Source organism: Camellia sinensis, chromosome 12 (assembly GCF_055761805.1).
Source record: "Camellia sinensis isolate YWXY chromosome 12, ASM5576180v1, whole genome shotgun sequence".
Classification (NCBI taxonomy): domain Eukaryota; kingdom Viridiplantae; phylum Streptophyta; class Magnoliopsida; order Ericales; family Theaceae; genus Camellia; species Camellia sinensis.
The window spans coordinates 161,872,823-161,885,706 of NC_138972.1; the positions used below are offsets into that span (position 1 = coordinate 161,872,823).

The following is a 12,884-nucleotide window of genomic DNA, read 5'->3' on the forward strand; positions in this document are numbered from 1 at the left end:
CACAAAAGTAAGACAAAACACACACAAAAGCACAAAGAGAGAGAGATATAGAGATAGGATATATGCAAACCCTAACTCTAGAACTCAAAGCTCTGAAAAAAAGTTGTCTAACCTAAAAGAGGGAGAAGAGGCCTCCTCTTATAGAAGATTCAACCTTGTAAAGCTTCCAAGGCAAGCTAACAAGGTTGAAATCCCTCCATACACGTGTATGGAAGGGAGCAAATGTGGGTGCCAGCTATCACAGCTGGTACAAAAATATCTGCAAAAGTAGGTGAACAGTGGTTGGCCAGCAAAAAATGCAATTTGGCCAAAATAGATGGCCGGTCGACCATCTATAGTGCCGGCCGGCCAAATATTTGGCCGGTGTAAACAAAACACAGCCGGTGGCCTTAAGCCACGGCCGGTGGAGTGTGGGGATGGCCAATAAACCATTCTCTGTCCTCCAAAGCAAAACACAAGTGTTTGGTGCAAAACCAGACACAAAACAGTCGAGTCGAGAGATCCTGAGGCAAGGCGCGTAGCCGAGACCTCCGGAAACTCAAGACAAACACAAACAAGGATGATCACCGGGTGCTCAAGCGGTGACGTCCAAGTCTTGAGGACGGTCAAAAATAGGATGTCTACAATTAGTCTTTAAATACTGCCTTGTGATGTCATAATGATGTTGTAATTGATAAAGAATGTGAGAGTTATGAATTTATATTAAATAATTAAAGAACATAAAAGAGACACCATGTAACGGTGCGCAACACTAACGAATAACTTTTTTGATAAAAAAATTATTCAGTGTGTTTGATTTGAGTGTTTTGAATTAAATTTTTTGAAAATTAAATTTTTTGATTTTCGTGTTTTTTTTGTTTTTAGTAATTTTTTTTTAAATTGTAAATATTTTAATTTTTATTTTTGTAGATGTACCTTATTTAGATGTATCTAAAACTTAAAAAATTCGTGAAAAATTATTTTAAAAAATTAATAAATATATGAAAATATAAAAAAATTTATTGAATTATAATATTTTTGTTATTTAGTGAATTTTTAAAAGATTTTTTTCATAATTTTTTTACTTTCTAAATATATTTATATTAAGTATGTCTAAAAATAAAAAAAATTATTTAAAATATTAAAAAAATTTAATAAAAATAAAAAAATACGAAAAATAAAAAAATAAAATTTTTTGAAAAATATATTTTGAAAAGTGTAACTAAGTAAAGTAATTGATTACTTAAAAAAGACTCACAAATTTGTATAAAATAATTTAAAAATATAAAAATATATAATAAATTATAATTGATGAAGAGACATAGTGACGCGGTACCTGAAGCAAGTAATAATTTTTCTGTTATAAGTGGACATGTGGTACATCATAGAATCTTCCTCGACAGATTTTTATCCAAACGTTGGGATGATGATGAGTCAGACTCTAAATGCGCAAAGGAAAAAGTAAAGTCTGAAAAAGGAATCGGAGACGTATATACCCCACTTTCTCTCTGTCTCACTCTCTCATCTGATCTCCTATTTGTTCGAGGAGACCTCCTGAGATTTAGGGGGGTTTGTGATTTTCAGATTTATACATTAATTCGTTGTAATAGCTGCTTTCTGTGAATTTCCCTCGCCTCCTTTACGATCATATGTATATATATAGTTTGGAAAGATCGGTTTTTTGTATTTTTGTTGTTAAAGAGTGAATAAATACAGCTCTGGGTGTTGCAATTTCGGACGATTCTTCTGTTAAAACAGGGGTGAGTACGTTGATTTCTCTCGCTTCCTTTGTGCATGCATTACTGTAGATTTCTTTACTTTTTATTGATTCACTTTTTCTTTTTTGAATTGTTTTGACTTTGATTCTTCAGTCCCTAAATAAATAATTTTTTTTAAAAAAAGTGTATTTATGTTTTGATATTTCCCCCCCTTTTTTCCAATTTGCAATCTTGTTGTAAGATTCCAATTTTCCAGGCTTTGTTGATAATTTGTAGTTTTTCCCCCCCTCTCAGTATGCTAAATGTTTTTATTTATACTTGGATTATTTTTATATCTTCTTTTGTGATGTATATATTTAGTTTTTACCCAATTTTCTTATGTAATTTTTTATGAAAAAAGATTGAAGCTCTAAATTAAATAGCTCTAATTGGTGTGTGGGTCATATTTTGGCTTTGGTTTTTTTATTTATTTTATTTATTTTTTACATCATTAGTGTTCTTTTAGAGTTCTTTTAGAGTTCCAAATTAGAGAGATGTATCATTTCTAAATTTTTTATTTCTAGTTCCTGTTTTATATTTTTTATAATTGGACTTTGGTTACCTTTTTTTTGTCACTGTTTATAAATTTTTATTGATTCTTTTCTGAGTTTCGTAACTGTGCAATGATTATTGATTATCTGTACTTGAGAGAATATACCATTATCATTCTGACAGCAATATATAATTTGTTTTTTTTTGCTGCTATTTTTATTGGTCCTGTGAAACACTTGTAATTATAAAAAGCTCTTTTACACAATCGTGATTTGAGTAATTCTAATTGGAGGCCTGGATCGAAGATGAGAACAATTCTTCGCTCTGTTCGACAATTTCGAGCAGCTTTTCAGCATCAAGGAGATTATGTCTTAAGTGGGTTAGCAAGAAAACAGAATTATTTGGCTCGTTCAAGTTTTGGTTCTGTCTACAAGCTCTCCTACAATGCCGAAGTTTGTAGAAATACTCATCCCTCCTATATGATCTCAAGAGCTCTGTCTGCTGATGCTGCTAAAGTAACCAGTGGAGGTTTGCTTCTTATGATATTCTTTTTACCTTTTTCAATCTAGTTACAATAATCTTTTAGCAGTGTGTTCACATGTCTTTTGTGGGTTTCACTTGATTTGATAACAGAAGTAAGCAGAGCAGGTCCTCTGGTTGAGTATGAACGTAGAATTGCCGCAGGTGAACTTGTGGATGGTGATAGTTGTCAGGTATGGCAATCAATGCACTCATTCATACTTGTTTTTAAGTTTTCAAAAGGAAAAGAGAGTAGTTTGTAATGTGCCTTAAGCATTGATGAGGGTAACTGGATGGGCATACAACTTTTTGTGAAAGTAATAAATTGATAATGTTATTCTGAATTTTCTTAAAATGGTTTAGCTTCTTATATTCAATCAAAAGTTTACCTTTTTGATGATGTCTTGTATTTGTTAGTATCAGTTAGTTTGGGGGAGTACTATTTACAAATTATTGCACTGTTTACTAGGTGGTTTTTTTTATTAACATTCTAGAAATGCATAAATTTCTTTTGAAGACCCAAGATTAATGCAACTTTAGTTCTTGAAAGTGAGAAAAAGTACTTTAAAATTCTTGTGCGTAAAATGTCTGAAGTCCATGTGTTTTATCTAATGTATTTAGTTTTTCTTTATCAGAGGATATACTGACAGCGATTCTGCAGGTAGGCACCTTAAGAGAGCTTCAAAGACTCTATGATGAGCTTGTGGATTCAGCTCACACCTGCCGGTTAGATCGCTATTCTGCTTCTGAGAAAGGTAGCAGGTAAATTGTTTATCTTCTTTCCAATAACTAGCATTCTGAATCACTTGATTGTACGACAGATCGTTATCTCATTGATGCCATTATCTCTAATAAGATGATGGCAATTGTCAAGTTTTACTACCTTGTCATTGATTTTTTTGTTTATTTCATTTTTAGGAGTAGGTGGTTGTGGTCCCGTTTCATTCCTCAGTTGTCTTGCTCACCTGTGAAAGGACTTTATCTCTATGGAGGAGTAGGAACAGGAAAAACTATGCTGATGGATTTATTTTTTGATCAATTGTAAGTTTATTTCTCATATTTAGTTTGCTATAATTTGATTTTCTTACGAGTGACCATAACATTGACATGAAATTGAGACTTATCTAGAATTTTAAGCCATAGGATTAAAGCGGAGGGAATATGAAAGCAGTTACCATTCACTGGTTTCATCTATGAATCATTACTTCTTCCTTCTCAGGCCTAGCAGCTGGAGGAAAAAGAGGATTCATTTTCATGACTTCATGTTGGATGTTCACAGTCGCTTGCAAGTAAGATTTATCCTTAGTTTTTCTAACTGCAAACTAGGTAGAAGGTTTGTTACAAATGGTTGTGATTAAAATCAGACTATTTTATATGCAGTTGGTCAGTCATTTGCACCAGAAGAAGTTCATAGTACTAATACTATTAAAAAGGAGATCAGAGCATAGTTGTCAAATTGGGAAGCATATCATGAATCAAAACCATAATTTTGCAAATCATGGATCAAATAGAGAATCATAAGATTTAGAATAAACTATATAAAAATAATGTTGAACAATCCTATATATATGGAAGAAAATAAAATAAATTGATTTTGGCACATGTTATACAATAATTCTTTTATATAAGGACATTATTAGTACATTGGGATGACATTGCTTCGTAGCAAGAGTCAAGATATGGGTCCAAACCCCAGCTACCATAAGATTCTTTAAAAATCATTATATTCTCTATTGACAGCTTTAAAATGGAACTAATAACTCTAGACGGAGTAGAAAAAGGAATGAGTGAGAACTCTTTATTTCAAGCCTAATACAATTTAAAAAGTGTGTATGTTTATTGTTTAGAAAAATTAAAAGCAAAATATATATATATATATATATATGTATTAGAACCATGTTTATTTCACCAAAATAACAATGTATTTTTGATGGATGCTAGTTTTTATCCTTGAATTTCCTTGGAAATTATACCAAACCAAGTTTAAATGGGTCCTACTGAATCCTATTAAACCCTTTGATCACCAAAATTACAACAAATCGTGCATAACTATTGGGTATTTTAGTTGGGGAGGGATCTTTAGTTGGGGAGGGTATTTTAGTTGAGGAGTTGGATGCAAAGGAAGTTGGGGAGGGATCTTCTAGGGCTTTGAGGGACGAAAGAAACATGCTTCGAATGAGACTAGAAGAGGCAGTTTTTAGGGAGCAGATTTTTTGGGGGCAAAGGGCTAAACTGAAATGGGCAAAGGAGGGTGATATAAATTCTAGATTTTTTCATCGTGTGGCATCTGGGAAGAGGCAAAAAAACCTGATTAAGTGTTTGGAGGTTGAGCAAGGGTTAGTGGTGAATAGGGAGGAACAAATTGTGAATGAAATTTTCAAATTTTACTCGAACCTCTACTCTGATGGAGGTGTGGATAGACCAGGGATTGAAGGCCTAGATTGGGCCCCAATTAGTGCCTCTTCAGCTAGATGGCTTGAGAGGCCCTTTGATGAGTGCGAGGTGCATCAGGCTGTGTTTGATTGTGAGAGAGATAAGGCTCCAGGCCCGGATGGTTTTTCAATGGCACTGTTCCAAGAGTGTTGGGATATAGTGAAAGGTGATTTAATGAGAGTATTTGGTGAATTTTTCGTGAGTGGGGAGGTTAACCTTTGTACCAACGCATCCTTCATTTGCCTTATTCCCAAGAAAGAGAAATCGGTGAAGATTGGGGATTTTAGGCCCATTAGCTTGGTTACTTCGCTTTACAAAATTCTGGGGAAGGTTCTCTCCAATAGAATTAGAGTTGTCCTTGGGGAAACGATTTCTCCTGCACAAGGAGCCTTCGTGCATGGAAGGCAAATTTTGGATGTGGTTCTAGTGGCCAATGAGGTTGTGGAGGAATATAGGGCTTTGCATAAGGAGGGGGTTCTTTTCAAGGTAGATTTTGAGAAAGCATATGATCATGTGGATTGGGGCTTTCTGGATTTTGTTTTGGAAAGGAAAGGTTTTGGTTTTAGGTGGAGGAAGTGGGTTTGGGGGTGTGTGTCTTCGTGTAATATGTCGGTTATTGTGAACGGAAAAGCGGGGAATTCTTTTCATGCATCTCGGGGTTTAAGGCAAGGAGACCCATTATCACCTTTTTTATTTATTGTAGTGGCTGATGTGTTGGGGAGGTTACTTGATGTTGCTAAGGAAAAAGGGGTTCTTGAGGGGTTTGTGGTGGGTAGAGATAGGATTAGTGTGTCTCACTTGCAGTTTGCAGATGATACTTTATTTTTCTCTGCTAAGGAGGAAGGTAAGATACGTAATCTACTTATGCTTTTAAGGATCTTTGAAGTTGTATCTGGCCTTAAGGTCAATCTTTCTAAGAGCAGTGTTGTGGGAATTAATCTTGAGTGTAGTTACGAGCATCGTTTGGCAGACATGTTGGGTTGTCCCATTGAGAAGTTCCCTCTGAAGTATTTGGGACTTCCATTGGGTGGTAATCCTAGAACAGAGGCCTTCTGGGATCCAGTCCTCGTTAAAATTGGGAAAAGATTGGAGGGCTGGAAACGAGCATTGTTGTCAAAGGGTGGGAGATACACTTTGGTACAGTCAGTGTTGAGTTGTGTTCCTATTTATTTTTTGTCCCTTTTCAAGATACCGGTCCGTTTTGCAAGGCAAATTGAGAAACTTTTGAGGGATTTCCTTTGGGAAGGGTGTGATGAGGGTAAGCGGGATCATTTAGTTAGATGGGAGGTTGTTTCTCTTCCTCGTCATAAAGGGGGTCTTGCTATCGGGAACGTTGTTGCTAGAAACATTGCTCTCTTGAGCAAATGGTTGTGGAGATTTTCCGAGGAAAGTGAGTCCTTATGGGGTTCTATCATTAAAAGCAAGTATGGAATTCAGGCTAATGGTAGAGATTCTATTGTGGTTAGCAGGGGCAGTTGTCGTTCTCCTTGGAAGTCTATCTCTCGGTTATATCCAATTGTGTCTCGGTTTTTCACTTTGAAAGTGGGTGATGGGGCTAGTACACGTTTTTGGGAGGATGTTTGGGTAGGGGATACATCTTTTGATAAAGCTTTTCCACTTTTGTATCGATTGGTTCAAGCTCAAAATGCTTCAATTCAGTCAATGGCATGTTCTCATGTGGCACCAATATCTTGGAATTTCAACTTCCTTAGGAATCTTAGTGATAGGGAGTCTCTTGAGTTGACATCTTTGTTGACGCTGGTTGGTGGGTTTTCCTTAGCATCACATCCTGATAAAAGGGTGTGGAATATCAGCTCTTCAGGGGTTTTTTCTTGTAAATCCTTGTTTGACAATCTAATTGATAAGTCATCCGTTCCTCTGTTTCCTCTTCACATGAGAATTTGGAAAGCGGGTGTTCCTCATAAAGTAAAGTTTTTCATGTGGTCCTTAGCTCATAAAGGTGTTATGACCAACGATCTATTCCAAAGGAGAAGGCCAAACCACCATCTTTGCCCTCAATGGTGTGTGATGTGCAAGAGGAGTTCGGAATCAGCGGATCACCTTTTTCTTCATTGTTCTGTAGCTATTCAGTTATGGCAGCGTCTATTTGGTTTGTGTGATGTTAACTGGGTTGCTCCACGGGATTGCACACATATGCTTCTTGTTAAGTTTGACGGGTTCGGCGGTTCTAAGCGAGCCAAGTCATTGTGGTCTTGTATTGTTTGTGCTATTTTCTGGATCATATGGCTGGAGAGAAATGCACGGATCTTTGATGGAAAGGAGGCTGATACAGATTCGTTGTGGGATAGGGCTGGATTTTTGGCATCTTTTTGGGCATTTGTGTCTCCTCCTTTTAGGGGAATCCCTCTTTTCTTGATTTCTAGGGATTGGGCTGCTATTTGTAACCCTTAGTGTTTGGGTTTGCTTGTTTTCTCTTTTTATGATGGCTGTGTTTTAATTTCATCATGTTCTTTTCTCTGTATGAGGATTTCTCGTCCTCCTTTCTTTCTTCTTTAATAAAATATATTTCGTTGTTGTTTCAAAAAAAAAACTATTGGGTATTTTAGTAAAAAAAAAGGAAAAAAGAGGGACAAAATCTATTGGCAACGTGACTTGAATTAGGAATCAAATTGTAAATCGTGCAATTCACTACCAATTTGATCCTGAAATAAATTTACCTATAGTTTCACATCAATCTATTCATGAATTTTGAATTGTAAGATTCTCACAATTATGTTTTTCATAACCTACTATTGTTCTGAATGTATTTTGGAAATATGATCTCCGCTTCTAGACGTTCAATGTTATCTCTACTAAATCATTGGTCAACATAGCTAAATCTCAGTGCTCATGAACTATGGTTAACATCTACATTTTGTGCAAAAATATCTCCGCTCTGGACCAATTTTTATCTTGTTCTTGGTGACTGTACACGGAAATAGGTGGTTTGTACTGGTATTTGGAGTATAAAATTTAAACTTATAGCTGTTAAGTTGTTTATAATTGCAGAAGCACAAGGGTGTGGCAGATCCCCTTGAGGTTGTTGCAGGGGAGCTATCTGATGAATCAATTTTGTTATGCCTAGATGAATTTATGGTATGTTGGAACTTGGAAATAAAAGCATGGTTTCTGTTGTCTATAATCATGGATGACATCCGCTAGCTTTATATTTTGTGGCCTATTGTTAATTTTGCTCTTTTTGTGGTCTTTCATAGGTTACTGATGTTGCTGATGCATTGATACTAAACCGTTTATTTAGACAATTATTCAGCAACGGCATGGTAAGTAGTTAAGCCTCCTATATTTTCCATTTTCCCAGCCTTCTACGCATTCATCCCATTGATTTTCATTTTCTACTAAGAAATTAATACATGATGTCTGCTAGTATAGATTCTTGTTTCTACTTCAAATCGTGCCCCAGATAATCTTTATGAAGGTGGACTACAGAGAGATCTTTTTCTACCATTCATTGCCACTTTGAAGGTATGCCCGTGGATGTTTCCTGTTGAGTGTGGTGATTAGATGGATTCAAGCCCAATGAGCTTTTTCACCTGTCAAGTAAAATGGTAAAAACAAAGGAAAAGTTCTGTTTTCCTGAATCTATACCAAGACTGACATGGTGACAAGTTTTAATGGGCTTGAACTTCTTTGATCACCAGTGCTTACAATATATATTGGTGTTACATGAGAACTTGAGGTCTCAAGGGCCGTGTCTTCATTGTTGCCTTTATCTTCTTATTGAGTTAGCAACTTATTTCCATGTAGGAAAGATGTGTCGCTCATCAAATTGGTTCGTCAATAGACTATCGGAAAATGACTTCGGTAATAAGATCCTCTCTCTCTCTCTCTCTCTCTCTCTCTCACACACACACACACACACACACACACACACACACAATTTGATAGAATGCCATACCTGCACTTTCAGCTGGCCATTCCTTCTCATATGAATTCTTCTCGTTATATTTCATTTGAACTGCAGGCTGAGCAAGGTTTCTACTACATTGGGAAAGAGTTGTCAGCCCTTCTTAAGCAAAAGTTTGAAAAGTTAATTGGGGAACAAACAGCTTGTCCACAAGAAGTGGAAGTTGTTATGGGGAGGACGTTACAGGTATATCATAGATTCGTAACAAATTCCTATATCGCTTTCCTGAGGCTTACGAAGAGCAGCCGACTTAGTTATTCTGTTACTTTTCTTCCGCTGATCAGGTTCCACTGGGTGCTAATGGATGTGCATATTTCTCTTTTGGAGAACTCTGTGATAAACCACTTGGTGCTGCTGACTATTTTGGATTGTTCAGTAAGCCATTTCTAGCTTGAGTGGATTTGAAGTCTACTGCCAGTAAAATTCAGTACCCAACACCAAAAAGTGGAGATGAAACTTTATGTTGTTTGATTAGGTGTTGCATATCAAGAAATGAAGTCCAATAGAACTTAATATTCTGTTAAATTTTGATGCAATAGGAGCGAGGAAATGCCGGAGACTCTATAAATTTTGTATCCAGACAGTCTACAAACTGTCTGGATACACATTTATTCTTTTCCTGGACCTTTAGGCTGTGTTTTCTCTCTGTGAGTACTACTAGTTGAATTAGTTGTTCTTTGTGGTCATCCAAGGCATCCAATCTGGCTAAAGATATCAACTAAGTAGTAGCTGCTATAGTGGTCATCCTAAACTGGATGATATTATATTTCTTGCAAAATCTTTGTGTATCTATCAATTAGTACGCATATTTTCTTTCAAAATAAATTCTTAACCAATGCTGTTCCTTTTTGGCAGAGAGCTTTCATACCTTAGCATTGGAAGGTGTGCCAATTTTTGGACTCCACAATAGGACAGCAGCATATCGGTTTGTCACTCTAGTTGATGTTAGTTCTTTTTCGTCCAAATTGTTTGACTATAAATTTACCCCTCTTGGAAGGGCCATAGTATGAAACCAGAAGATCATAATTTCAAAACTTATTATGTAATCTGTAACCAGCCTCTTGGATGCCCAGTGGTTGAGTTATTTTGTTTCAGGAAGTTGATATGAAATTTATGCTTTTCACTCTAATTACAGGTGATGTATGAGAACAAAGCCAGATTGTTGTGTGCTGCTGAGGGGTACGCTGTTGAACTTTTCCAAAGCATTGTGACAATCTCTGATGCTCAACAAATGGCGCCTAGAACCTCTTCAAGATCAAGGAGAAATGATGATATGGACCTTTGTGTGGACAATGAGTTGGGTTTTGCAAAAGATCGCACTATTAGTAGGTATGTATTCTGCCAAAATATAGTATTGACATATACCATAGAAATTTGTATTGAGATAGAATTCCTTTTTATGTCTCTTCTAAATTGCTTCTACTCTATGCTATCTATTCTATTCACGCAACTGGAATTTTGTTAGGGGATGATGTGCATGTTTGGTCTGAAATCGACCTTGTATAGTTCTATTTCATAAACTAGTTGACTTCATTTTGGGGTTCGGAGGACAGAAGAGACAGTGGGTGGTTAGCATTCTTTGACTGAAGGGTGGAGAATTGTCAATTATTGTCCAATTTTGGTTATTGGTCAACACTGAATATGCACTGTATATGAACTCAGCCGCCCTATTTAAATGTAATGAAATGGGATGAAAGAGTGGTTTTTGGACCCTGGCAATAATCTCTACCCAACAAAGTTATCAACAATATGACTGTTGTTTTTAAATGTTTTTGCAACAAAACATCTGCTCAAAATTGTAAAAGTATTTTGAGACCTAACTTTTTTAAACTCTAGAAACCTGAGCCAGGAGCTGCTGTAGTTCTACTTCTTACATGGTAATAGGGTGGGTTTGGTCGAGCTGAGAGTCTCTCCAAGCTCAGCCCCCTAAGTGTAGAGATATTTTGTCCAAGCAAGGCAAGGCACAAGCCTGACCTCTGGTCTGAAGTAGCTTGCCCAAGCCTTAGTTCGAGTTTATTCCATAGAGTTGGGTTAGTCTCGGTTGTGTTAATTCAATAAAAAAATTTATATTGGATTGAGATTGATTGCCCTAAACCAATGTATTGTATTTTTGAAAATAAATAAAGGAAAATATCTCAAAAAATTATAAACATGTAACATAATAAGAAAATTGGTTTGAGTTATGTATACAGTATACCTTGCTGTATAATTGATTATATTGCAGTATGATTTAGTCCAACGGTGAGAAAATACCATATTTATATGTATATTTTATGTTTATTATACATAATTATATTATTATATATACTAGCAATAGTCTTTCTATTGCTCGGGTTCTAAGAGTCCATGCCCAGACCTTGATTAAATTTATTGTGGGTTGGAAAATTTTAGCCTAGGCCCCAATCAAATTCTAAATTTTGTTGTCATAAGTTCTAAAATTTTGCTGGTTGGGCTAGTGTTGAAGCCAGGAGTTGGACCCCCTACTCAGTAACTGGACATTAGAAAGTTATTGAAAACTAGCTTTACAGTTTGTTTGCGAATCAAGGAGAGAAGACAGAAGAGGAAATATTATGTTTTCTTCCCTTGTTTGGATAACGCAAGGGAAAATATAATGGTTTCTATCCTATCTTGCTTGGTTACACTGCATAAGATGAAAGGAAAAATATACATCTCTATATAACTTTTACCAAAATAACCTCTCATAATTTTATTCCTTTTATTTCATTTGTATTTAGACAGGTAGTTTCGGCAGTACTAGTTTCTTTTCTGTTCATATCTATTCACTTTTGGAGAAATTCAGGAAGTGGGTTTTAAGATAAAAGTGTTTCTCTCCATTTCTTCTTATTTCACTCAATTTCTCACCTCTTTAGTTACGCAAGGAAAATATTATTAGGTTGCTAAGCATGTGTCAATTGTAGGTTACTTGCTTTCTATCTAATCATTATCACCGATGATGGCAACTATTATCTATTTGCAGGTTAACAGAGATGAATAGCAGAGAGTACTTAGAACAGCATGCTGCCATGTTAGCAGAGAAGCAGCTCTCATGGGAAGATGGCAAAGAGAACAAGAACAAGGCCTTACAAGCGTGATGGATGACATAGACAGACAAAACTCAAATATTTCTCCAAAGCCATTGGACCATTGTTGTCTATAAGATTGCATCTCACATAGGGCCGGCTCCCTTGGTGGTGGGTTTTCGTGCAAACCAAATATTGATTTAGTTTTTTTTTTTTTTGGAACAAGTGGAAGTACATTTGTACTCTCCCCCAAGAAAGAATACCAAATAGGGTTGTCATAAGGGTCAGCACCCACCACAGATAAGAGTTGGGAACTGGTAATTTTTTAGTTGAATAAAATGTAAATTTTGTATCCCTGCAAGATTTTAAACTAAAAGCTTTTATTTGAGGACTCTTCTTTGGTTTTTGGAGTAAGCCAAACGTTCATCCAATGGAACACAATTTCCTTTTATGTGCTGACGTCAGGCTTTGCTCGTTGCATGTTCTCTCTTAAATGTGATATACTTCTAGGCTATTTTTGGGAGATCTTGATCTCAATAAAGATGCAAACTTTGATGAAAGCCCTATAAAGATTATGGATCAACGAGAAAGGAACCTGAGTGACAAAGTCATCCACTTGGTGCGAGTGTTGTGGCAGCATCGGAGGAGTTTACCTGGGAAAGAAAGGATGCAACACGAGTCAACTACCCAGAGTTGTTTGAAGATAAAGGCATGCATCAAAATTTCGAGGACGAAATTATTTAAGGGGGATAGGTTGTA

General features: G+C 36.1%; 1 protein-coding gene across 4 annotated transcripts; it reads left to right on the plus strand.

The window, feature by feature from the left end:
• The first annotated feature begins 1,302 nt into the window (after window positions 1-1,302).
• Window positions 1,303-12,539, plus strand: LOC114280505 (uncharacterized). Of its 4 annotated transcripts, none has more exons than XM_082896673.1 (15): window positions 1,309-1,739; window positions 2,481-2,756; window positions 2,862-2,941; window positions 3,409-3,509; window positions 3,666-3,788; window positions 3,967-4,036; window positions 8,190-8,276; window positions 8,396-8,461; window positions 8,571-8,663; window positions 8,946-9,002; window positions 9,163-9,291; window positions 9,390-9,480; window positions 9,961-10,049; window positions 10,241-10,434; window positions 12,083-12,539. In XM_082896673.1, the coding sequence occupies exons 2-15, from the start codon at window positions 2,534-2,536 to the stop codon at window positions 12,195-12,197; spliced, it is 1,518 nt and encodes a 505-aa protein (XP_082752799.1). In that variant the 5' UTR covers window positions 1,309-1,739; window positions 2,481-2,533; the 3' UTR covers window positions 12,198-12,539. The 4 variants fall into 4 exon arrangements, with proteins under 4 accessions (XP_082752800.1, XP_082752799.1, XP_082752801.1 ...); XM_082896675.1 differs by having other exon boundaries at window positions 1,365-1,739; window positions 2,521-2,756; XM_082896676.1 differs by having other exon boundaries at window positions 1,375-1,739; window positions 2,534-2,756.
• The last annotated feature ends 345 nt before the right edge of the window (window positions 12,540-12,884 follow it).

Excerpts from the sequence above, each read along its gene's own strand:
- LOC114280505 (XM_082896674.1), top strand. The coding sequence starts at position 2,534 with ATGAGAACAATTCTTCGCTCTGTTCGACAATTTCGAGCAGCTTTTCAG. Across the intron at positions 3,510-3,665 it reads GCTTCTGAGAAAGGTAGCAG|GAGTAGGTGGTTGTGGTCCC; the intron begins GTAAATTGTTTA and ends TTTCATTTTTAG. Across the intron at positions 8,462-8,570 it reads AATTATTCAGCAACGGCATG|ATTCTTGTTTCTACTTCAAA; the intron begins GTAAGTAGTTAA and ends CTGCTAGTATAG.